The following is a 27,769-nucleotide window of genomic DNA, read 5'->3' on the forward strand; positions in this document are numbered from 1 at the left end:
TTATTCATTATCTTGATTTTTAACATTTTATGGCCAAACAAATAACCTCCAGGCAGGAGAATAAACATTCTGAGAAAAATGACCAAGGAAAGCAACCAAAGTCAGGCTCTAAGTCATCTTTTTCAATGGACCCCTTTACACATTCATGTGGCACAGATCCCCAAATAGTACCATTCATTCATGACCTGGCTGACATATTTGGCCGTTGTGTTGAGTAGTAGGAGTAATGGAGAAGGTTAAATAAAAAACGTTAGAATCTTATTAATTCTAAGTCAGTAAGATTGTAACCAGAGCATTTTTATAATTACAATTTCTTGATTAACACATATTTTACAGAATGTCTATATTTTAATAGCTATTTTAATTGCAGGACACACACAGACAATATTCTTCACCTAGAAAAGTTCGTGATCTAAAGAAGACACACAGCTAAGCAAGATAATAAAACTGTAACAGAAAAGACGTAGCATTTTAGGAGCACAGAATAAGCTCTAAGATTAGCTCTGCCTGGGAAATACGTCTTTAAGGAAGTGATATTATTGTTGGATCTAATGAAGCAAGTAGGCTTTTCAAGACAGGGGATAAAAATAACCTTTAGGTACTATGCTCACTACTTGAGTGACAGGGAAAGCTGGACCCCAAACCTCTGCATCAAGCAATATACCCATGCAACAAATCTGCACTTGTACCCCCTGAATAAAAAACAAGTTGAAACGGTTTTTTCTAAAGCCATTTTTGGCTAATGATAGTGCTTTGTTTTGCATGGGCTGCCATATAGCCTGACAAACTTTGTGAAGTGTTCTTTGATGTAATTTTAGAATGACGGATTTCGTGTTACTCCATATTAATAGTTCTCAAATATGCTCAAAGTGACATTTTAGTGACTAAAATGCAGTGTTACTTTTCCAAGACAAAGCACATTCTAAGTCTCTAAAGAAACTATTTTCATTTACTTTGAAAAAAGAAAAAAAAGATGTGATGGGTGTGGTAGCTCACACTTGTAATCCCAGCACTTTGGGAGGGCAAGGCGGGTGGATCACTCAAGGCTAGATGTTCGACACCAGCCGGGCCAACATAGTGAAACCCTGTCTCTACTAAAAATACGAAAAAAAAAATAAAAAATTTAGCCATGTGTGGTGGTGGGCGCCTGTAATCCCAGTTACTTGAGAGGCTGAGGCAGGAGAGTCGCTTGAATCCAGGAGGTGGAGGTTGTAGTGAGTCGAGACTGTGTCATTGCACTCCAGCCTGGGCAACAAGAGCAAAACTCCATCTCAAAAAAAAAAAAAAAAAAAAAAAAACCTCATCTTTTTTTTTTTTTCCCCCTGGATAAGCCGTCTTTCACTCTATCTCTCTCTTTCTCCACCTATCATCAGGTGCCAGTTACATGCCACAGATCTAGGCAGAAGACGGAAGTAGAGAGGTAGAAGGGGTGCTATGATAGTTACAGTTTGAGCAACCAACACACAAAATGAAGAAAAAGAAACAATGGAAAATATTGGAGGTATATCAGTGAGGCTCCTTGTGGGAAACAAAGGCACGTTAGGTACATTGAAGGGAGTTTAATAACAGGACAATTTATAAGGGGAAACCACAGGGCCAGAGGAGGGAATGGCTGTCAGAATTTGGTAGCTTAGTGCAAATGGCAGCCTAAGTAAGAGAAGCCAACAGCGACTCCCAGAAGCTGGAGAAGACCCTGTGGCCATTCCTCAGAGATTTTGAACGAGAAATACCATTTGACTCAGCAATCTCATTACTGGGTATATATCCAAAGGAGTATAAATCATTCTATTATAAAGATACATGCACACATATGTTTATTGCAGCACTATTCACAATAGCAAAGACATGGAATCAACCCAAATGCCCATCAATGACAGACTGGATAAAGAAAATGCAGTACATATACACGATGGAATACTATGCAGCCAAAAAAAAGGAAGGAGGTCATGTTCTTTGCAGGGACATGGATGAAGCTGAAAGCCATTATCTTCAGCAAACTAAAGCAGGATCAGAAGACTAAATACTGCATGTTCTCACTTATAAGTGGGAGCTGAACAATGAGAACACATGGATACAGGGAGGGAACAACACTCACTGGGGACTTTTGGGGGAGTGTGGTGGGGGAAGAGCACTAGGGAAAAGAGTTAATGCATGCTGGGCTTAATACCTAGGTGATGGGTTGACAGATGCAGCACAGCACCATGACACACGTTTACCTATGTAACAAATTTGCACATCCTGCATAAGTACCATAGAACGTAATAAAATAAAACTAAATTAAATTTAAAAACAAACTTTCCAATCTCATTGTCCCACCATCCCCCTCCCCCAGTCTCCTGCTACAGCTTCTCGTCCTCCTCATGGCTGAATGGGGAAGACAGAAAGCAGGGAAGTCCTTTGATTTAGTTCACATCGGTTGGTCTCCCAGGGCACAGAGGCAGGGAGAAGTAGGGCAGAGGGTGGATCTGAAGGGCAACACAGACATGTGTCCAGTCCAATGAATGATACTGCAGCTGAATAACAAATGGCTATGTATGGACAGGTCACTCCTGAATGGACAAATCACCAGCCATGACAGTTTAATTTTACTCTATGGCTAATAAAGAGACAGGTAAAATGTTGGCACAGGAACTGACACGATCAGGTTATATATTTTCAAAGATAACTCTGGTGACAGTGCAGATAATAGACTGGTGTAATGATAGGTTCAGTCAGGGAAACCAGTTCTGGATGCTTTTGTGAAAGTCCAGCGGAAAGTGAAGCCCTGCATGAAAGCAGTGGCCAGAGGGATGGACAAGGGTGACAAGAGGGCAGTGCTGACACACCGTGTGCAGAAGTTGGAGGAGCCTGGGAGCGGCAGGAGAACCCAGGTGCCTAGCTGGCTTGCTGGGTAGATAGGATCTGATGACCTCAGGGACTGTGGATACAGGAGGATAATGGAGTCACAGGAAAATGGGACACAGCATGAACATTTCTCTGAAACTAATCTTTTTTTGAAAACCAAATATCTGTTTCCGAGAGAGAATTTCAGTCTAATAGACCAAAAAAATCTCTAAACGGAGGTTAAAATGTGATCAACTCTGTCTATACTGTGACGACCTTTGAATTAACTCATTCAGAAGACTCATGGAGAAAGTGATCTCTTTCTTGTTCCACATGGAGAGCTGTTCAGCTATTAGTACCACGAGGAAGCATTTTAGGACGTGGGGAACACACAAGGACATCAGTGATGCAGCCAGTGTCTATTCGTCTTGTAAGCACCAACTAATTATCATAAAAAACAGCTACCATTTTTTGGGACTTAGTTTGTACCAAGCATTGTTGCCTTACATCAACAACATGGCAGATTCTTGATTTGTGTTCTGGAAATGAGGGAGATGAGGAAGTTAAGTGAATTGCTCAAGGCCATACAGACAGGAAGCAGATGTGCTGGAGGATATTCCAATGGGACTGATACACTCTTTAGAGCAGGGGTCCCCAACCTCCAAGCCCTGGACCAGTACCGTTCTGTGATCCGTTAGGAACCAGGCTGCACAGCAGGAGATGGACGGTGGGCAAGCGAACATTACGGTCTGAGCTCTGCCTTCTGTGTGATCAGCAGCAGCATTAGATTCTCACAAAAGCATGAACCCTGTTGTGAACTGCACATGTGAGGGATCTAGGCTGTGCACTCCTTATGATGATCTGAGGTCTGAGGTGGAACAATTTCATCCTGAAACCATCCCCCACCGCACTCCGTGGAAAAATTGTTTTCCGAGAAACTGGTTCCCGGTGCCAAAAAGGTTGAAGCATACAAACTCCAGCGACATGATCGAAGTTATATGAAAATGGTATTTACTGGATATAATTATACATATCGATACTTGTGTGATTAGTTCTGATTATTTAAAAAAGAAGTTGGTTGGATTCTGTCTCAGATCCTGAGAAGGCACATTCTCACCCAGAGTTTCCTGAAGACAATATTTTGATTTGATTCCTTGCTTGGGAAGCTTTTTGAATAAGCAGGATTAAGAAATTCTCAGTTGAGAAGAGGAGAAGGAGGGATGCCTGCCTGATGGGATATCCTCCAGCTAGAGTTTGAGTTCCTATGGGGCAGAGATCAGCCTTATTCATAACTGCTTCCTCAATAGAACCTAATAGAATGCCTAGAACATGTTGCTGTTCAGTAAGTATTTGTGAAATGACTGAATCCATAAAAGGCTGTTTCAAACTTGCCTCCCTTTGAAGATTTTTGTCATCACAGGGCAGGAGACAAGCAGCAGAAATGATCCCACTGAGTTGTATTATCATAGAAACATGGATCAGAATAGAAGATAGTTACTTACAGCACACACAGAGCAATCACACAACTGCAATTCAAGGATGATTAATGGAATGTGCCCAAAAGATTTAATTTAGAGCTTCACAAAGCCTGGTAGAGTTGGTTCCAGTTAGCTTGGATGAGAGGTCACACAGATTAAAAATAGACTTTCTTAATAAGAACAATAGGCTACATTCACTTAGAAAGATACAAAAAAAAAAAAAAAAATGACAGGCCTTAGGGGTGGGTATGAAGCTTAATCCTATTTAAGAGTTCAATTAACCCCGAGAAGATTGAGCGGGTCTCCTGCCTTCATGGCCATCCCTCTGTCTAGTGGAAGCTTACAAACAGAGATTCATAAAGACATGAAAGAAACAAGATTTATGTCTGTATATAGTACACTCAAAATATTTTTAATGTTTCAAATAATAAAGTTTAGAAATAGAATTATATTGCTTAGACTGTTATGGTACTTAAAACTTTTGAAATGAATCACATTCTCTTTTGAATTGTCATATTTGTTACCATGATTCATAAAATATTCAAACATGAGCATTTGTCTTGACAGGTAAATTCAGTGCCTTGAAAAAAGATCCTTTCTTTCTTATACTTAAAAGATCAAACAAAATTACATTTTCTCCTAAATATATCAGCGTATCCTCCAGAAATCTAAATAAAAATTCATTATGGAGTGAATTCCAGTCATTCTAATATTTTCATAAAGAGCAGATGTCAGGTTTTTCTCAAATCAGTCCATCCTGAGTTGCTAAGTGTCTGAGATGGGGCATCCAGGTGCCTGGGGCCTGTGGAGGTCATATATGTTATCTTATAGAACCTCTGAAAATTTAATCTCTTGATTCTTTTATGTGTGCCTCAGCCATATAGAAATGATTCAAAAAGATTATGTAAGGAGGGACAATTAATTTCATTTAAAAAAGTTGTTCTTAAGGCAGAAAATTTCCAGGATTATGATAAAAAGTAGTGGTTACATTATATTTATGTTCTCTAGTTCTTTGTTTTAAAAATATTTTCAGGCCTGGTGCGGTGGCTCATGTATGTAATCTCAGCACTTTGGGAGGCCGAGGCGGGCAGATCACCAGAGCTCAGCAGTTTGAGACCAGCCTGGCCAACATGGCGAAACCCCGTCTCTACTAAAAACACGAAAGTTAGCCACGCGTGATGGCGCAGTCATGTAATACCAACTACTCAGGAGGTTGAGGCAGGAGAATGACTTGAAACTGGGAAGTGGAGGTTGCAGTCAGCCACGATGACACCACTGTGCTCCAGCCTGGGGCAACAGAGTGAGACTCCATCTCAAAAAAAAAAAAAATAATGCTAATAAAAATAAAAATAAAACATTTTCAAAATATTTGAGAAGCTTGACAGAATGAAGAGCTTCTCCCTGTCAAACTTAAGCCATTTAACTGGAAGAGGAGAAAGAGAACTCTCTGCCTTCCCATCTCCTCCAGCCATGGCGTTTCCGTTCCTTCTTTCCCCTCCTGACCAGCCAACAACTCACATCCTTATTTTCTTCTTGGGGTGTGAGAAAACTTGCTGACATTCTGGAATAGGATGACAACTTTGTTCTATTAATATACTTTGTTTAAATTGCAGCGAATCATGGGGACAGCTATTTAAGATACTGGAGATTTAACACTTTAAATCTATTCAATATATGGTAAATATATTGGTGAAAAAATAATTGCAGTTTGGCCATTCAAAGTAATGGCCAAAACCGCAATTATTTTCAATGGCCAAAACCCCAATTACTTTTGCACCAACCTGATATTAATCCTTATGGTATTAGTACATTGTTATGTTGCGTGATTTTTCTCTTGAGCTGACATGTGATGCCAGTTCAATATTTTCCCTCTATTCTCAAGAGATACTTTTCAACATTATCGAAGTGAAGAAATGAGATACAGCCTAAACATGAGAGAAAAGTTTAGCTCACAGAAGGACACAAGCTAGGAAAATTCTGTGTAAAAACTATCTAGCAGCAAAAATAAGATCACTGACAAAGACAGTAAACACCCCTGCCAGACAAACTCTAATGCTTTAATGTAAAGGCACTTGAAATTTTAATATTTTCTCTAACATGAGACTATAAACTTTTAATATAGCTCTTAAAAATCACAAATGTCTACAAACTAAGTGATGTACTTCAAGTTAGATAATATACCTTTAATCTGTTTTTGTTTTTATTACACAGAACACATAAGACAGTATGATTTTTTAAAAGCACATAGATCTACCAATCCAAGTCTAATTTTTCATATTTTCAATTCTCATCAGTCCTTGTCCATTTCCTATAATATTGTTAAATAATTATAATTAGAACACAGAACACAGAAAAATACTATAACTTTTTCTTCAATACAATTATTCACATTGCTTTGTCACTATAATTTTGATAGTATAGCATGAGATTTAAGCATCAATTACATCTTTTTCTGTGGCTACTAAGTAATGAAGATTAAAAATAAATCTTGGTAATTATTAACAGCTAATTTCCAAATTCTTTCCCCAGAACATTGATCAACATCTAATTCTTTTACTTAAGAAAACAATTGTGGTTGCAGTTAAAAGGAAGACTCCAAGAAACATGTATCTTATTGTAACACAATGTCGTTATGTCAGAAAACCACATATATTTTTCTTATATATTGAGCAAAACAAATTTCTTTCACAGATTTTAAACAACATTTTCCCAGATATTCATGAGATGTATACATTTTATATATTTAATAAAATGGCGATTTTAAGGTGAAATTTATTCTAAAATAGATTGGTGAGAAAACACAACCAAAATGTCAACTTACCAGCCTTTTCCTTCTCTGAAATACCTGGAATAGCCTGAAAAAAAAAAAAAGATACAAAAATTGTGGTATTATTAGGAAGAAACATCAAAAAGCATCATTAGAAATAAAATGAAGTATAATTAATGAAGCAAAAATTAAATAGAGCCTGCCAATAGAAAAATTAGCATTTTGGAACTATCAGTAAAATCACTAGATCTGTCTTTGATAACTGTAAATCATCTTCTAATTATTCTCTTGTCTGAAGACAGACTCAAACGAATGTATATCCGTATTATCTTTAACACTGGCAAAGGGCTGGGCGTGGTGGCTCACACCTGTAATCCAGAACTTTGGGAGGCAGAGGCAGGCGGATCGTTGAGCCCAGGAGTTTGAGACCAGCCAGGACAACATGGTGAAACCCCATCTCTACAAAAAATACAAAAATTGGCTAGGTATGGTGGCATGCACCTATAGTCCCCGGTACTTGGAAGGCTGAGGTAGGAGAATCACCTGAGCCTAGGGAGATCAAAGCTGCAGTGAGCTATGATCGTGCTACAGGCTCCAGCCTGGGCAACAGAGTCAGACCCCATCTCAAACAAACAAACAAACAAACAAACAACAACATTGGCAATAAATGAATCTAAAAACACTTTGAATTGGGGTAGAATTTTTGTAGTTAAAATTTTCTGGTCCTATTTTTAGGAGACAGAAGCAAATTGGTTAGTTTCTGAGCATTTCAAATCTCTTCCCTGTTACTTATTTTCTCTGTGCACTAAAGTGAGCTATCTTACCTCTCAAGGCTCAGGTCCCTTCTTCATTAATCACATCTAGATAATCACATCTACTTCACAGGATTGCTGAAAGAACTAAAGGAGGCAGCCTCTATAGAGCATACCAGATCTTCAGGGAAAAGCCATTCTTACTATTTATTAAAATGGGCTTTGGTCCAGTGGGTTAGTTGACTGATGTGAAAGATTTAGAAGCTCAATCCCCAGCATTTACCACTATCATTATTTAAAAAAATAGGGCTCAGAATGAGATCTTTCCAAGAACTTAAAGCTTAACTGTCTAGTTCTACTGTTTGTGGGTACCCCTAAACAAATGAGGCATGTTGACTTCCTGGTTCTCATTCATCTCAGTTACTCATGTATAAAATATAGTTGAGGATGTATTAACTGACCCATTGGGATTTGATGCCTTCTACCCCATAACCACTGACCACAGGATAGATCCAAAGGTGATATTTCTTTATTTCTTCAGGGACAACATCCTCAGAGTTGATGTAAGAAAAGCACACTCAAATGGGTATTTGTGTGTGTGTGTGTGTGTGTGTGTGTGTGTGTGTGTGTGTGTGTGTGAGAAAGAGAGAGAGAGACAGAGAGAGAGAGAGAGAGAGAGGCCCAAGTACACCTCTGTTGTGGATCAGCCCAAGAAAATAGCATCAATCTTCATTTCTAGAAATAGCAAACATCAAGATGCCTATATCCTTGTGAAATATTGATTACTGCTGAGATCTTCACCTTTGGGATTTAGGGGATTTGGTGATTGATGCAATTATTCGACTAAGGTAAAGATTTCCTTATGGATAAAAAGTAGAGGCTGGGTGCGGTGGCTCACGCCTGTAATCCCAGCAATTTGGGAGGCCAAGGCAGGTGGATCACCTGAGGTCAGGAGTTTGAAACCAGCCTGACTAACATGGTGAAACCCCGCCTCTACTAAAAATACAAAAATTAGCCAGGCATAGTGGCAGGTGCCTGTAATCCCAGCTACTCAGTAGGCTGAGGCAGGAGAATCTCTTGAACTCACTGCAGAGGTTGCAGTGAGTCGAGACCACACCATTGCACTCCATGCGAGACTGTCAAAAAACAAAAAGTAGAGATGTGGGGGTTGCTTTGGAAATATTAATTTATACTGAAAACATATTTGGCTCAATCTCCATCTACGTTTAGTTGTTCAGCACTGTCCTCTGGGTGACTCCACATGCTCCCAAAGATGCAGATGTATGGATTAAATGGCAGCTTGGGTGATCAGGCCCAGATATCATGGCTTCCAATGAATGGCATAGGCTGCCAGCATTTCCTGGGCCTTCTTTCATTTATTAAAAAGTCATCTGACTTTTCTTCTTCTTCAAGAACTTCTCTGATTCAATACTAGAGGAAAGCAATTTCCTCCTTTTACAAGTGATCCTACAGTTTTGGTAATGTTTGTTTACTTTCTATGTGTCTCTTACAACACATTTAAAATTAGAATTAAATCCAAACTATGTATTAAATGTTAAGTCTAGCCCCTATATTTATCCCCGATCAGGGGTTTTAAAATACATTCTCTCTTTTGTGAAAAGCAAACGAACAGAAAAATAAAACAGAAACCTTTCTTTTATCAACAAGACTGGAAAAGTTGGTAACAGGTAATTCAAGAATGTTCCTGGAGAAAGTTCCTCAGGATAAAAATAGCTAGTGCTTACTGGGTGCTTAGTATGTGTACGGCCCAGTTTTAAGCTTTTACCTGCAGAAATTCACTGCATCTTTAGAATACCCTGTAAAGTCCTGGAATGTAAAGTAAATTTTGTGAGGTCATACTGTCAGTAATGGAAGCAAGGCACAACACCGGCATGCTGGCCTCTGAGCCACACTAAACAGACTTATTTTGAAATGAAGGAGGAAAAAAGTTTGGATTGGTCTTATGATAAGACATTTACTTAGAACACAAAATACCTGTACAGGAATATTTTGTATGGGACATTTAGACATTGTCTAAAGAAGTCCTCTCTTCTCATGGCAAACACATTTAAGTCAAGTTGAATGCTTTGCCCCAAATCACAAGTTGACCAGTGACAAAAACAAGTCTTTTTTCTATATTTTATTTGATTTCAAAAATATATAACCAAGCATGTGTAAGTAAATATGTAATAAAAATGATAATTAGTGAGTTCGGGTATCAAGCAAAAATATATTTTAGCCTCCTTATGGCCAATGTCCATAATTCATGTAGCCGGTGTCAATTACTTTAGAATCTCACCACACTCTGCATGATTTTTAAGCTACCAAAGCTCACTTCCATTACATAACTTCAAAGACCATATTATAATGTAGAGAAAGGATAGTCAAAGTGTAGTATTCCTAGAATTTTATAACTTCTTTTTAAGAGTAAAACCGGATAGTGATAACAGGTGGATATTCCTCCAATGATTTATCATTGAATTTGAGGGAGAATTGTCTCTCTAGAAAGTTGTTTATGAATAAATGTATTAAATTGTTAAATTTCTGAAATTTTACAGAGATGAACGGCATTAGAAACAATTAAAAAATGTTGACCCTTGCTCTACAGTTAGTTAAAGCTGATTGTTACTTCTTAATTACATGCCTCACATTATCCTACATACAAAAACTCTTAGGAAAGTTTTCTTCTTTGTGGAATTCATAATCTAATTAAAGAAGTTACAAAAAAGGCAAAGAATGGATGCTGAATGCGAATGATTAGCCACATCACTGGTTTGGCATTAGAAAGAGTGTGAAGAATATAGATCATTAGTACTATCCAAGTAGAAATGGAATGGTTTTCTTGGACATGAAACTCTTGGGTAGGAGGCAATGATTGGGGGATTCTTCTCGTCCTTGGTTTCTGAGAAGAGACCTGGATACATTTGGGTCCATGTCCTGAGGTCCCATCATGTCATATCTAGTTCTGGGCTCAGAAATAAAATTTCACACAAGCTGACTATATAATATGGTACAGAGTAGGTGTTCATCAACATTTGTGGAACTAAAACACCAAATGCCTATTTGTATATACGATTTAAATAACATGTATGATTGATGCTTATGAGAAAGCTCCCATAAAAGGCATATTTTTGAATTCATTAGGGGCTTTTGCTAATAGTTGCCATATGTTTCATTTGAACTGCATCCTCAGGAAGTGATTTAACGTTTCTTGCAGTAAAGCAATTAAACAGGACTTTCCTGCTGGCCATATGGGTTCGCTGTAACTTCATATTGTTTTTTCTCTTATTTCTCAATGGAACAAAGGAAAGTCTACAAATAACTTCCAAATGAAAGGGGAGAAGAATCATCCATAGTCTTTTGCTTTTCTTGTCTAAGATATTTAAATAATAAGATAGCACCTTTTCTATGGCTCCCAACCACCCTGGCCCCCTATACTGAGACCGTTTAATAGTTCTCCACATGTAAAGATTTCCATTGAAGCTAGCCAGTTAAGTGTTCTATTAATACAATCGAATTTGTAAATAGCCATTTGAAAAAGCTTTTTTAGTAAAAGAGAAGGAAACAATTTGGTTTCTTCTAATGAGATCTTTTAAAGCTGTCTGTGGGAGCTTAGACTGTGTGCATGTCTGTTTGTGTTTTTGGATGTGAAAGATGGTTGGGGAAATGCTGATTTTGACATGCCACATGGAAATGTTCTAAACATATATTGATTCTTTGGGTCTGCTGCTGAGATGGGTTTCTGCACTTCCAGGAGAACCTCAGATGGATACCTTTTAGGAACTCACACCAACCACACGGAAGCTGCTAACATAAACAGCATCGTAAGTAATAGGCATCATATCTGAATCCATGACAATTGACAATCTGAATATCTCATCAGTGGAAACATTCTAATTGAACCAGTTTCTTCCTGCTGTTTTTAGGAATATGCTTTTTTTCCCTATTTTCTCTGATTTTAGGAATATGTTTTTCTATTTTAGAAATGAAATGAAATATTTCTATTCATTTTCTTTAATATTTTTTTATGCCATTTTCCTCACTTGTATGAAATATAATATTTTCCTCCTAGTTCCTTAGAATCAGGAAGATAGAATACTATCATTAAGAAGGACCTTATAGGCCAACCTCTTCAAACAAGTGGCAGCTGTGATAGTATGTAAATTCTCCTATGTTCCGTGAAGCAAATTTATTTTTTGTCCTGCAGTACACAAACAGAGCACTAGCTATTTTGTGCTTTCTTTTTTTATAGTCAGAGCTTTCTTTTAGATGATATCAAATATTCAAGATGTTCACACAGAAGTGTTTGGAGTGCTCTGTTTATCTCTATAGAAATTTTCCTCATTTGCCTTTTAAAAAGTGGCTTAATTCATAGAAAAATCAGTGACAGAGTAATTTACTCCTTTTCCTTTAAAACATTCACTTTTGTTCCCACAAAAATATGTTCCACAAAAAAATAATTGCAGAGAAATTCCAAAATAAGTAATTCTGTCCTTAGAAATTGCAAGAAAATATCCTTCAGTGATGGAACAGCCCCTGTCTCAGATGAGGGCACAAGAGCCCATTGTGGGCACATGGGCAACAGGAAGTGTTTTGGGATTCACATTTTTTGGGAAGACATGAAAGACAGCATGAAAGAAAGGAAGGTACATGGGAAAATGGGTTTGTTTTCGTCTCTTCTTCATTTAAAGACTCCTTTGAAATCACTCCAGTCTGCAATATTGTTAGCCAGTCAATGATTTCAGTCTGCTTTCATTTGAACAAAGAGGTTTATTGAAAAGCTGTGTCTGACTGGCAATCTGATATCATCTATTTTGGTTTACAAAGTAATTCTCTAGCTTTGACAGTCATCATTCTTTCATTAAAAATATAGTCTCTTCTTGATGGAGGGGGATTTAGAGATCATTCGTGTTTCCCAATCTTCAGTTCTTCAAATACTACCTTCAGAATTTTTACTATATACATGTATCATCTATAAATTATTTAATAATTTAATAAAATCAAATTTAGATACATTTTCTATTTTTTACTTGTTCTAAATAATAGAAATGCATACATTTATGGGTTTGATTTGTGGGTTATATTACTCATAATACATACTAGGATACATAATCATAAAATTTCAGAATGTTTACCCCAGTATCAGCTGATATACCATTAGTGCTGTATGTACTATATTTCGCAAAACACTGATTTAGCTCTTTCTCTATCATTTTGCCTATGAGGACGTTGAGACCCAGATAGGTTAGGTGACTTGCCCAGTACTACAGGGCTTTTTGTGTCCAGATGGAAACTAGACCAGCATATGTTTTTATAACCCTGTCTACTATACCATTATTCATAAGACCGATGAAGCCAGAGGTCATCATGGTTTCATCCTTCCTAGTGTTCACGATTCCAAGTTAACTTAGTTTCTTAATGAGATCATAGAAGACAATGGAAATTCAGTTTCAGAAAGAAGAGATGATGTGCTGGTATAAGGATTGCCTTCAAGGAATAAATATCTATAACCAAAGTGAAATATTAATAAATGCATGCACAATTATCTGAGAAATGTCATTCATGCTGTGCATCCTTCTTATTTCCAAAAAAAAAAAAAAAAGGGACACATCTTATTTAATAGAAGTTGTCAGCCATATTGAGATTTAGTCCCCCACTGAAATCACTGACTTTAACAACTGTCTTTCAGTTTTGTCGACTGAGATTATAGCTTGATTTTTATTATATGGTGTAGAAATTTAGGGTCTCAGCTTAAAATAGTTGTTTAAACATTTGAACAAAGGCAAAGTTGGTTCTTACGGGATATTTTGGTGCCGCTCACAGGTATGTCTGTTGGTTATCTTGAGCAGAGATGAGATGACCCTCCACTAAATAAGAATGAAAGTTGGGATTGTGACCTTGAAAATTTTTTCTTTTCCTTTTCAAAACACTGGCATTTACTGTATTTAAAGATGGTGACTCTCTCTTCAACAAATCCTGCAGAATATGTTACTCCATGTGGTCTTCTGATAGCTAAATGTTGAATTTCAGGCTGACAAAGCTCTGGTTGAGGCCACTTTTATTTGGAAATGTGGTCTAAAATAAATACTAATCATTATTCTAAGTTTTTTAAAAAAATAATTTATTTAGCAAGCTAGATAAACAGAAAGGGCCCCATGACTGGGCCACATTAACTTAACTCTTCTCTGTCTTTATTGAATTTTTTAATGATAATATTCTGTATCTCTAAGAAATTTACAATTGATGTTTATTCATGACATATACTTCAGATATATTTTCATCCTCTAAATTCTTTTCAGAATTTAAGGAATCATATCTTTCTCTATGTTACTATTAAAGTTTATTCCAATTGAACATTGCTAATAGAAAAAATGCCTATTAAAATTAATGAATATATTTAAGTATTGCATATTAATGTATTCATTCTGTCTATATTACATATATCTCCTTAAATTTACAAACTCTTCAAAATAATTATTTTATTGTTCTGTATGTTGATTTGCCTGTGGTAGCCACTAAGAAATACTGACTATTCATGGTAGTTTTGTTTTTTAAGTCTGATCTATGAAAGTTCACAATTAAGGAGTAATGTAGACATGTAGGCTTATTTCCAGTGAAGATGACACTCAAGATAATTAACTTATTCAGAGAGCAATTGACTCAAAATGGCTGTTTATCTTTCTTTTTGTTGGACGATGTCAACTAGCAATTTATCTTGCCTTCGATGTTACACTCCTCATAATGGTTCATTTTGTCCGTGAAGCCTGAATCATAGCTTTTTGCTGTGCGAAATGCTCCTTCTCACAGGATTTCCTGGGCATTACTAAGACAACGTCCCTGCTGAAGATTTTTACTCACAGCACTATTTTCCTTAAAATGCTTTAGTGATTCTCTTTCTTCTGCCTAGAATGCTCATTCTGGAGTAATGTGCTCTGAGATCCTCATCCTTGTATGCCTAGGTCTCGTTAATCATAAAGACTCATGCAAAGTACTCACTACCTACACAGTCTTTTGCTAAGTGCAGTAATTGCAGAAAAGAAATTGAAGACATGCTGTGAAAAGAAGTAATCTAATTGTGAATCCACACTGAGGACTGAAACAAAATATTAGAGGTGAATATGAACACGTATGAGGTTTCTTACTGCCACTTATTTGTGTGATGAGTTTTGGCAGTTTTCTAGAACTCTCTGAACTCAGTGAGATAGGGGTAGATATGGTATCTACATCCTGGGGCTATTTGTGAGGGTTAAATGAAATTGTTGCATGGGAAGGGATTGTCACACAGCTCCATGATTGTGAACTATATTCCTACTGTTGTATTTGTTAATATGAGATTAAAAAGCAACTACTGTATATATTTATTTGGAAATAATGCAAAGCAAGTATAGGTTGTCTGTCTCTGAGTCCTCCTCTTCCTCCAGTCCGCTTAACTTGTTTCCGCATGTTTATTTCTCCTTTATTTATTTTGAACAATTTTAAATTATTTTCTGTGAGATTTTGAAAAACATTTTCTTTTTTTTCAACTATTTTCTTTAAGTTTTATAAAGCTCACTGTGGAGGATATAATCCTTCTCCCTCACCTTTAATTTGAGGTTTGTCACCCCAAGCTAGCTATTACTAGCTATTACTATTCTTTGTCCTTTTAGGTTAGCCAGTGATGATATTCTACTTGGGTCTCCATACAGAGGAGCAGGCTCCCAGTTCTGTAAGTCCTGGAGCAGCAGGACCTGAGGGCATAAGTGAAAATGATCCTTGTACCAGAAAATGTGAAACATTTATATTCTGCACTCATGTGAACTTTGGGTGACTTCTGAATTGTAGGAGATCCCTGGGACCACCACTCGCATTTAATCAGAACTCTTCACAGGATTTATCACTTACTGAAATTTCCCCAAATGAAAATGAATTCCATATACTATTCATAAATTATTGAAATGTATTCATATAATTATACATATATTTATAACATATATATTATACATATATGTATATATAATATACATATAGTATACATATATTATATTATAAATATACACCTAATATTGGTCAATAGACTTGGATAAAAACAGAGGTTACATATTGGTTTACAGTTTAACAGAATAGCATATAATATCTAGCTTATAAACAAAATAACATGTGTTGTCAATCTATTTGTTTTGTGTATTTTCACTTAGTGTCTTATAAAGCTAAGAGATAAAGCATTTACTCATAGCCATCTTGATCTGGTTAATTATTACCAATTATATTCAAATATTAGCTTAATTTCATTTTAATAATTCAATGCTTGCATGTTCATCTGTATTACCAAACATTTGCTGATATTCCCACCATTTCATAACACCCAACTTAAAAACTTTTGGTAGATCCAGGCTTCTGGTAGAAACTCAAAACATAAACCATTAAATCAGAACCACAAAAAGAATACAGATTAAAACTACTTAAATGATATACATAAATCTCTTTATGACGCACCGTAATCTTGTTCACTGAATTGGAATTTATTCTTATCAAATATGACTTCATAAAGTGGGCTCTTGGCTGGAGCCCAGAAACATTTTTATTACAGGGAGATATTCATTGTAGTGGTAACCACCCACAAATTTGATATATCTTAGGCATGGTCTAACCTAGAATGTACATCATGATACCAGGATCAGTAAAATGTAGGTTTTATTTTGGCTGAAAGTAAAGGTATTCTAAAGTTCTGCAGCTCTAATGAAGGTCATCACTTCAGGCCTGAGAGTGTGCAGAATCTACTGTAAGTGATTGGGAACTAGGGAAGAAGTTTATGACACAGAAGACTAACAGAACCTGATGAATGGCCTGGTGCAGTAGCTCATGCCTGGAATCCCAGCGCTTTGGGAGGCTGAGGCAGAAGGATCCCTTGAGCCCAGGCATTCGAGACCAACATGAACAAGATGGTGAGACCCTGTCTCTACGTATGTACATACATACATACATACATACATGTTAATAATAAAAAGAAATTGATCAAAAATTTCATGAGAGGTTTCTGGAATCAGGATGATAAATAATAGCCAAACATTTGGTGCTTTCAAAGTGGTAAATTGTGTTAACATTGAGATCTCTGTAAACATTCTGCTCTTTGAGGGCGAATGCTTGGGCAGAAGAGATGTCCTTGTTGGCACCTCTGAGGTACAGGTCTGAATCTATCTATAAAATGTAAGCGGAGTCTGCTCTATAGTGTCAGAAAGACAGGTTAAGTTGGAGGTGAACTTGATGTTGGAGCCTTTCAATTGCCTGCACTTGATAACATGGTAACTATTCTGTGACCTCGCTCCTTAAATCACAGGAGCCCAACTCAATTTCTTCTACCCCACTGATGACCTAGGTCCCCGTATTTTGTTTGTTAATTTCCATTTGCTGCCCAGCCCCCTCACCCAGATTTCCTTTCTATCCCATCCTCTGTGCAGGAAGGGTGACCTGGATGGAGACAGGGAGTCATACGCTCAGGTTTGCCTGGGATAATCTTGGTTTAACAGATCTCTTGATCCGTTTAACATTTGTCTCGAAATGTTCATTTTTGATGACATAAAGTTATTAGTAGTTACATTAAAATTATTCAGGGTAGGTTTGTATTTCCAGCTTCTATAGTCTTGTCTAGTATTGTGTGAGTTGCATGTGCAGAGAACAAAGTTCTCACTTTAATATGGGGTTAAATCTGAAAGACTATTAAGTGATAAATAGCCTCTCCTTCCCTGACCCCTTTCAGATGTAATCTAACCAACACCTCCCTTTCAAGAACAGCATGCAGGTTGCCTACTGGCTTAACAAAGTGCACTCAGACACACTGGTTAGGGACAGCTAACCCTTTCTGATTTCTGCTGGTGATGGAAGTGTCCAATGATGCCTCTCTACCAGCCACTTGGTCTACCAGTCAGTTTTGTCCTAGTATACACAGAGTCATCGGTGAGTTCTTGGTATCATGGTTTTGTTATTTATTGTATTGTATAAAGGTCCAATTATGTAGTTAGATAATTGTTGAGTAGCATGTTTCTTTCTTTCTTTTTTTTTTTTTTTTTGTTGCAATAATGGTAATTAATTTTGACAACTTTCTTAACCCTCAAAAGTGTCCCAGTCTGGATGATAATTTATATGAGAATGCTTTATATGGATTCCATCAACAGTGTCCTTATTCCTCTTGGCTTCCAGGTAGATTGGGCCCATGGCAAGCCGTAGAAGGAGACAGAAGTGAGGTTGGATTATCTACTCCCTTGGATCGTACCTGGTATGATTGCCTGGAAATGGTTGTGACTTTTCACCTGAGATCATTGGTTTTCTTAGGGCAGCTGACTTTGCAGACTTTTTCCGCTCTGGGTTTTGTTACTTGCTTCCTTCTCTGGTCTTCTGGGCCTTGGGGTGATCAGCTCAGCCACTACTAACCCCCAGTGACTGTAGTATCCTTTGTGTTTCTACTACCATACAACTTTGAAAATAATGTGTAACTAATCCCTTCTCAAATAATCTTATGTTAAGTGTTTCTTGTATTTTCTATTGGATTCTTAATTCAATCTATTCCTTTTTTTCCTTCTATGAATGAGCATTGAAATTTCCTCTCTCCCCACTCTCTTCCTGTGTGGAGAGTTATGTGAGGCATAGACTGTAATAAGTGAAAAAAGTCTTACAGATCATTTATGTACCATTAAAGTCTACCTTAGTTCCAGAAAACTATATTTCAAAATGGGTCAATGAATTCTGAGCTTTCTGTGAGATGTAGTTTGTAGCACTGACATATTTTCAATTTAGACTAATGCTGAAAAGATTCAAATCATCAAGTATAATGAAGGTTAAGCAATAACATTAGCAATAAGCCACATTTTTATTTATAAACATAGATGGGAGGATAATTAACTAGCAAGTATGAAAACACTAATGTCCAGACTGAATTGCTTCAATACTAATTTTCTCTAGAAAACCCATTAAATAATTTGAACATTCAAGATAAAAGCATAGACTTTATAGACATAGCCAGGTTAACTGAAATTTACATATAACTTTAGAAGTTAGATAAGATTGCTAACTAAACATTTTACAAAACATATTTTCAATAATTATTTATCAAAAGCTGAGTAAAAGATAGGAGATGAAGAGAGAAGGAAATAAATCCGAATTCCAGGAGAAAAGATAAAGATGAAATGGCTGTGGTCGGTAATTTTTTGACCAATATCACTGAGGCATAAAGATTGCATCTGTATTGGGCTGTGTCTGCTGTGTGGTGAGGGGAATGAGGGGTAGGGAGGGCCTGAAGTAAAGGCTCTGGGAGGTGATACATAGGGAGAAAGTATAGAAGGAAAAGGAGAAGTTCAAATTAGGACATTTAAGAGGATTGCATTTACAAGGGCAGGCAGAAGTTGAAGAGAGTGGAAAGAGGATTGAGAAAGCAAAGTCAGAGAAATAAGTTGTAGTCAAGAGTCCAGTTATAGTCCTCAAAGTGGCCAGCATTTTGTGAATAACTAGGAAAAGTGATGGTAAGTTGATTCTGTGACATGGGGGAATAGGCAATACTTACTTAGCGGTCACCGTAACTCTGCACTTAACTCTGCATTGGAACTCTGCACCGTAACTCTGCCAGGCAGTTTTCTAAGTACTTGGCACTTATTAACTTATTAATAATCTTTTTAAATTAAATTACATTTATTTATTTTTAGAGACAGGGTCTTTTTGTGTCACCCAGATTGGAGTGCAGTGGTGTGATCATAGCTCACTGTAGCCTCAACCTCCTGAACTCAAATGATCCTCTTGCCTCAGCCTCCTGAGTAGTTAGGACTGCACGCATGCACCACTACACTCAGCTAATTAAAAAAATATATATTCATTTATTTTTTCAGAGAAGGGGTCTTGCTATGTTTTCCAGGCTGGTCTGAAACTGCTGGCCTCAAGTGATCCACTTGCCTTGGCCTCCCAAAGTTCTGGGATTACTGGCATGAGCCATTGTGCTTGGCCAACGAATATAATCTTAATAACTACCAAAGGGTAGTTATTGTTACTATATCATTCTATATATGAGGAAATCAAGTCAAATACAGACAAGGTCACATAATTGATCCAGATCTCACCATTAGTAAGTGTCCATGTCCAGATTTGAACCGAGGGTTTTAACTTAGTTTTAAGTTCATGTTCTTCCCTTCTTTTCTACATAGCCTCTTTAGGAGTCACATTTTTGCTTTTCTGCACATATTCTTTACCATAGATAACAGTAGGAAAAAAGGAAGTTAGAAACTAAAGATATTGGTATGGTTTTAATTACTAGTAACAAACAAACAAAACACCTAGTTGGAACATGGGCTTAAAGAAGTAATTGAACACGGATCATCCTTGAAATGTCTATTGATTAATTTTAAGGGAGCAGGAAACATTAACACAAAGGTAAGCCATGGACACATTTTCCCTTTCTACATGTCAGTCCTCAGCCAGCTAAACCTTCCCTCTCTTCTTTCTGAATACCTTTGCTAGCTAAGAGTGCACTTAACAGAGTAAAGGGAGAAATCATAGTTTTTATGACCACACTAGAAAGTGTTTATATACTTTCACGAGACAGATTCAATGCTCTGTGGTTTAGCCTCATGTAATCTCTCTCCTGCAAAGAAACACAACTGAGTGAGGTTAACTCCAAAGCTGGGTGCTGACAAGGAGCACTTAAAATAGAGCTGGATTTTGCAGACCTGGAATTCTTCATCAATCAGCAGTGATGCTAACGGGTCTATTTATACCTATAATGGGGATACCTTTCATCAGGCTCAAATGTAATTGGTTTAGTAGCTGTGTAGTTTATAAAACTGTTTCTGATTAGAAGCACATCAACAAAATAAAAAACACTCAAAACAGTGAAAGTAGCATATTGTAAGCATGTAAAAGACACCTGGTCTTAAAGAGAAGTTTTGCATTATAATTCAGATTCCATTTTCGCCTCCCTTCCCCACCCCGCCCTTCACTGGCAAAGAACACTTGCAAACATCATTCTCTCCACAACTTTTCCATTATCATCTGTTTCTTCCCACCCAAGTGATACAGTTTGGATGTGTGTCCCCACCCAAATTTCATCTCGAATTGTAATCCCCAGTATTGGAGGAGGGGCCTGCTGGGGGTGATTGGATCATGGGGGTGGATTTCCCCCTTGCTGTTCTCCCCATAGTGAGTGAGTTTTTACAAAATCTGGTTGTTTAAAAGTGTGTAGCACCTTTCCCCTCGCCCTCTTCCTCTAGCTCCAGCCGTGTAGGATGTGCCTGTTTCCCCTTTGCCTTCCGACATGATTGTAAGTTTCTTGAGACCTCCCCAGCCATGCTTCCTGTACAGTGTGTGGAACCGTGAGCCAATTAAACCTATTTTCTTTATAAATTACCCAGTATCGGGTAGTTCTTTATAGCAATGCAAGAGCAGATTAATACACCAATTATTTCAGTATCCTTCTCCAACCATTGTTTAATTCTTTTTTTTTTTTTTTCTTTTGAGATGAAGTCTCACTCTGTCCCCGAGGCTGCAGTGCAGTGGTGTGATCTCGGTTCACTGCAACTGCTGCCTCCCAGGTCCAAGCGATTCTCCTGCCTCAGCCTCCCAAGTAGCTGGGATTACAGGTGCATGCCACCACGCCCAGCTAATTTTTTGCATTTTTAATAGAAATGGGGTTTCACCATGCTGGCCAGGCTGGTCTCGAACTCCTGACCTCATGATCTACCCACCTTGGCCTCCCAAAGTGCTGGGATTACAGGCGTGAGCCACCGCACCTTGCCCATTATTTAACTCTATAAATTTATTATTAGGGCTGACAAAAGGCTGGTTTGGATTTTAAGTTATTAAAAGTTATTGGCACTATGTCAAATGAATTCTAGTTTCAAATATGAACATTAGAATAAAATGCTGCTTTGTTATCTTACATTTCTTGCTAATATCCATTTGGGATATTTGGTTTTATGATTTCTGCTGTCTATGAAATGGATTAAAAACATGCCTATTAACTCATTAAGAGAAGTTCAGATCCTCTTTGCATAACTCTAACCTTTGTACTGGGTGCAACTTCATCTAATTATCTATCTTTTGGAATGAACAAAAGAAAGTATTTGTAGCACATTTAAAAATAAAAACATGAAAACGATGTCTTTTTTTCTTTTTCAAGGATTATAATAGAGCAGGGCTCCAAAGCCACACAACTGCTATACTCCTACTGTGGTTTGGATGTTGTCCCCTCCAAATCTCATGTGGAAATTTGATCCACAATGTTGGAGATGGGATCTAACGGGAGGTGTTTTGATCATGGGGTGATCTCTCATGAATAGATGAAGGCTCTCCTTGAGGGTAGGTGGGGTGAGGTCTGGTTCTATTAGTTCCCGTGAGAACTGGGTGTTAAAAAGAACTTAGGCTGGTCATGGTGACTCATGCCTGTAATTCCAGCACTTCAGGAGTCCAAAGCAGGAGGATTGCTTGAGGCCAAGAGTTCTAGACCAGCCTGAGTAACAGAGAGACACCATCTGTACAAATAAATTAATCAATTTTTTGAAAAGAGCCTGGAACATTTCTCCCCAGCTGTCTTTTGCTTCCTCTCTAGCCACGTGATCTCTGCACACACCGGCTCCCCTTCCCTTCTTCCACGAGTGGAAGAGCCTGAGGCCCTTACCAGATGCAGCTGTACAGCCCGCAGAACCATAAGCCAAATAAACCAATTTTCTGTATAAATTACTCACCCTCAGGTATTCTTTATAGTGACACAAATGGGCTAAGCAGATCCCAATTACTTAAAATACAAAATCTAGTACCAGGAAAGAACTTTAAAAAAATACTCACGTTTATTAACCTATGTGCTAAACAGGGAAGTAGTCTATAAAAAACTGTAAAGTATTAAGTGATTCAAAAATGAGATACTGACCAGGCGCAATGGCTCATGACTGTAATCCCAGCACTTTGAGAGGCTCTGGCGGGCAGATCACAAGGTCGGGAGACTGAGACCATCCTGGCCAAAATGGTGAGACCCCGTCTCTACTAAAAATGCAAAAATTAGCCGGGCATGGTGGTGGGTGCCTGTAGTCGCAGTTACTTAGGAAGTTGAGGCAGGAGAATCACTTGAACCCAGGAGGCAGAAGTTGCAGTGAGCCGAGATCACGCCACTGCACTCCAGCCTAGCGACAGAGCGAGACTCAGTCTAAATAAAATAAAATAAAATAAAATAAAACAAAAACAAAAACAAAAACAGATACCTAAACAGTTTAGAGCATTTTAGTAGCAAAGCGAATGTCCCTAATGTAATGAGGCCTTGTCCTCTTTCCAGTTAGCAGCATTCTTTTCTTCAGGAATTCACCATCATACAAGCCTTGAATTAGGAGGATAATTTGTTCAGTTATAAGGAAAACAAGTTTTCTCAATTTTCTATCATTTTGTGAAATGAGATCCAAATATACTTTTAAAATTGGCTATTATTTGGAGGCCGGCTTGATAATAATTCACACCAAATCCACATAGGCCAGATGAGATAGCCGACCTATTTGTTTATGTGTCTGTTATTGGAATTCAGTAAATGTGCTACATTCTATGTTTTCTATTTTTAACTCCTGCAAATCTTTTCTTTAGTATCTGGGTCAAAATTCCATTAACAAACGCTGCATTTTCATAGATCCTCTATTTGGAGAACCCTGAGTTCTAGAAAATTGAAGATTTATTGAAGTAGACCTGAAAAATATTTCTATTCAAATGCATTATTTACATTGGGGTTTTACATGTACTTTTCTTTCAAGAACTGTAATAAATTTTCCTTCATAACAAAAATTCAGAATGGAAAATACCTCAAAATTGCTTTAATTAAATGTGTTAATTTCTTAATCAAAACATTTATAATATTATCTATCTGGCTAGTTTGATTAGTACCCACTGCTGTTGAATACCTTTGATCATTTTAGCTTTGAATAATATAATCTTTTTTTTTTTTTTTGAGACAGAGTCTCGCTCTGTCACCCAGGCTGGAGTGCAGTGGCCGGATCTTAGCTCACTGCAAGCTCCGCCTCCCGGGTTTACGCCATTCTCCTGCCTCAGCCTCCCGAGTAGCTGGGACTACAGGAACCCGCCACCTCGCCTGGCTAGTTTTTTGTATTTTTTTTTAGTAGAGACGGGGTTTCACCGTGTTAGCCAAGATGGTCTCGATCTCTTGACCTCGTGATCCTCCCGTCTTGGCCTCCCAAAGTGCTGGGATTACAGACTTGAGCCACCGCGCGCCCGGCCGCAATAATATAATCTTAATTGTTTTAGTTACATGTTTGAAAGCTGCTAACTCTATTTAAAGTACAAGTAAGTTGGGGGCAAGTACGATAGTATTTATATTTGCTTGTACCCCATAAACCCTTTTTTCACTTTGTTGGACACAAATTTTTACATTGAATTTTACTTATAACCTTGGATTTCACATACATCTGACATTATAACATATAATTCAACTTAGTTGAACTCAGTTGAGGATTTATACTGGGTATCTAGAGACCTCAGATCTAGTCCTGTGACCTTAAGAAGGTCAAACACTTTAGATCACAGTTTTCTTAGTTATAAAATTTTAGCGTATCTTTGAAGTTCCAAATTTTGAATAATTCTTAATCTGTGCTAAAACATGCTACGTTTCTTTTGGAAAAGTGTGTCAGTAAAAAGCTGAGCCAAACTGGAACGAGTTCTAAGAAGTAATATTTCTTTACTGCGTGGGGATGGCAATTCTCATAGAGCTTGCTATGATGAGTTTTGAATGTGTCCACAAATTCTTTAACACTCCCCCTTTTAAAAGGTGAAGCCTAGTTCCCTTCTTTGATAGACTATGGCAGAAGTGATGGTATGCGGCTTCTGACACTGTTCCATAAGGCACTGCAGTTTCCCTCTTGCTCTGTCTTTTGGAAGGTTTGCACTGGCGAGAGCGGGCGGCCATGTCATGAGGATACTCAAGCAGCTCCATGTGGGTCACATGGCAAGGAAGTGAGGCTTTCAACAACCAGGTGAGTGAGCCATACTGAAGACAGACCCTCCAGGCCTACTGAAATCTGTGGAAAACCCTATGACATAGGCTCAGCTAGATCCACTCAACTAAGCTCTGTTCCTGAATTTCTGCCCCATGGCAACGGTGTGAGATTATAAATGTTCATGATGGTTTCAAGTTGCTGAATTATGGGGAAATTTGCTATGCAGCAAAAAAAATAACAAATGCATTTCCCTACTTATTTAAATGAGGAACTTATGACTATCTTTTATATACATCTGCAAAACTATGACTCAACTGAAAGTGTATCTTATTCCCTACGGAATTAGGTTTTCTTAAAGCTCCTTTAGAAGATGGTTTTGTGTTCAACTTTTACACTGTTGGTGGGATTGTAAACTAGTTCAACCATTATGGAAAACAGTATGGCGATTCCTCAAGGATCTAGAACTAGATGTACCATATGACCCAGCCATCCCACTACTGGGTATATACCCAAAGGATTATAAAGCATGCTGCTATAAAGACACATGCACACGCATGTTTATTGCAGCACTATTCACAATAGCAAAGACTTGGAATCAACCCAAATGTCCATCTGTGACAGACTGGATTAAGAAAATGTGGCACATATACACCATGGAATATTATGCAGCCATAAAAAAGGATGAGTTTGCGTCCTTTGTAGGGACATGGATGCAGCTGGAAACCATCATTCTTAGCAAACTATCACAAGAAGAGAAAACCAAGCACCGCATGTTCTCACTCATAGGTGGGAACTGAACAATGAGATCACTTGGACTCGGGAAGGGGAACATCACACATCGGGGCCTATCATGGGGAGGGGGGAGGGGGGAAGGATTGCATTGGGAGTTATACCTGATATAAATGACGAATTGATGGGTGCTGATGAGTTGATGGGTGCAGCACACCAACATGGCACAAGTATATATATGTAACAAACCTGCACGTTATGCACATGTACCCTAGAACTTAAAGTATAATTAAAAAAAAAAAAAAGAAAGAAATCATTGCTCCCGGCCAGGCACAGTGGCTCATGCCTGTAATCTCAGCACTTTGGGAGGCCGAGTCAGAAAAAAAAAAAAAAAAAGGATGGTTTTGTGTTCAAAGACATTAATTTATCCCTAATGTAAAAATTTAAAATTTATCCTGCTATGATCAAGTTGCATTAATTTACAAAATGGAAATAGGCAGAAAGTGGGCCTCTATTCTTTATTATTATTCTCTTCCATCATTCTTTGCAGTTAAGTATTTTGCTTGGGTTGATGGTCATCCTTTATTAATTTATATTTGTTGAGCTCTCTTATATATTTTAAGTGAAAATAGGAACTATATACAGAATAATAAAAATTGATTTTTAAGCTTAAGGAACTTAGATTTTACAATAAATATTAACATGAGCATATATAGTCAGGCATATGGTATTCGTGCCCTTTTTTTATATATACATAGAGATAAGGGAAAGCAGCAAAATGAATACCTTATTGTTTGGAATATTTACGTATTTTATTTAATCCTCACAGCAATCCTATGAGACATAAAGTAGGCATTTTGTTAATTGGTGGTATTATTTCTTTTGTAAATAATATTTTTTATTTAAACATTAATATTAAATATTAAATAAATATATTTCTGATTCTAAAATAAAAGTATTTTAAAGAGTGATGATTTGGAAAGATGCTCCAGCTAAGAGTTAGTGTAAATCAATTCAGCAAACTGGTTTATGAATTATGTGAGACAGCTAATGTGTCCCAATGTCCTTAATACCCTGGCTGAATTACAGCCTGCCAGGAGGTGCCACTGAGCCTGTTGGGGACAGACCTGTTACTTAAGAATAGATAATACAGTGTCTGACAAATGAGACTTATTTTTTTTTGAGTCTTGCATCAGAAGGAGATCTGAAGGTGTTTTAAATTTTTTTGTTGTTGTTGCTGTAGATTTTTTTTCAAATGTGCTAACAGAAGAATTTCCAGAAATAGCACTAAAAAGCAAACTCAAGGTTTTTAGTAGTTCATATTATTGAGGCCTGTGTAGTAGACATGACTCTAGTGCAATTCTTTAAAAATGACTTTAAAATTAGCCTGGTGTGGTGGTGGGCGCCTGTAGTCCCAGCTACTTGGGAGGCTGAGGCAGGAGAATGGTGTGAACCCAGGAGGCGGAGCTTGCAGTGAGCCAAGATTGAGCCACTGCACTCCAGCCTGGGCGACACAGCGAGACTCCGTCTCAAAAAAAAAAAAAAAAAAGACTTTAAAATAAGATCTAACTTTATCAACATAATATAGTTTTATTATACTTTTTCTTCTTTGTGCTAACCTGCATAAGCTCTTAGCTCCCAAATTAAATATAAATCATGTACTTTTACTTATGAAATATAAAATAGAAGTTACTTTTTAAGATTAGAGTCTTATTGCATAGCAAGCAGTTGCAGAGTCTTTACAAAACTTGAAAATTTTGGATTTAAGCCAACCAAAATGCAATTGTGTTTTCTTTAATGAATCTCGAAAGTGTTTCATATGTGTGTGTGTGTAGTGTGTCTGTATTTTTAGGGTGACTGTTGGAGATTAAATAGACTTTTGACAACACTTTGGTGATACTGTGCAAAAAGCACTTACCATAAAATAATCCAAATGATCTTGTTTGTGTTTTTAAACACTGAATGCTAAAATATGTCCCAAATTTCTTCTTCTTGAAATGAATCACATAGAAAACAGATATAACAAAGGTACTGGAGGTAAAGTTCACAACAGAGAAGTTTCTTTTAGCATTCTGTAACTTGTGGCAATTTATAAAACAACTAGGTAAAAACAAAAGGAAGAAAAGATAAATCTCAGAAGTTGGTCAGGGTAGGCTGTTTGCTGGTATGGTTTATTCAGAGCTCTGGAGGTCTGGAAAGGAAGTAGGAATGAGACTAATGAGCTTTTAGTTTTCAGAACAGAGCCAGTCCCTTAAGGAAACTGTTTGATTATTTCATGGATGG

General features: G+C 37.4%; 1 protein-coding gene across 2 annotated transcripts in view; it reads right to left on the reverse strand.

Moving 5' to 3' along the window:
• The window catches only part of DLC1 (DLC1 Rho GTPase activating protein), a 450,692-nt gene that overhangs the window by 219,899 nt on the left and 203,024 nt on the right, over positions 1-27,769 (reverse strand). For both annotated transcript variants that reach the window (XM_010375802.2, XM_030937755.1), the window contains one exon: positions 7,123-7,156. In XM_010375802.2, coding sequence (XP_010374104.2) covers positions 7,123-7,156 — 34 coding nt within the window. The remainder of the gene's footprint in view (positions 1-7,122; positions 7,157-27,769) is intronic.

The sequence above is a fragment of the Rhinopithecus roxellana genome, chromosome 9 (genome assembly GCF_007565055.1).
Source record: "Rhinopithecus roxellana isolate Shanxi Qingling chromosome 9, ASM756505v1, whole genome shotgun sequence".
Lineage (NCBI taxonomy): Eukaryota > Metazoa > Chordata > Mammalia > Primates > Cercopithecidae > Rhinopithecus > Rhinopithecus roxellana.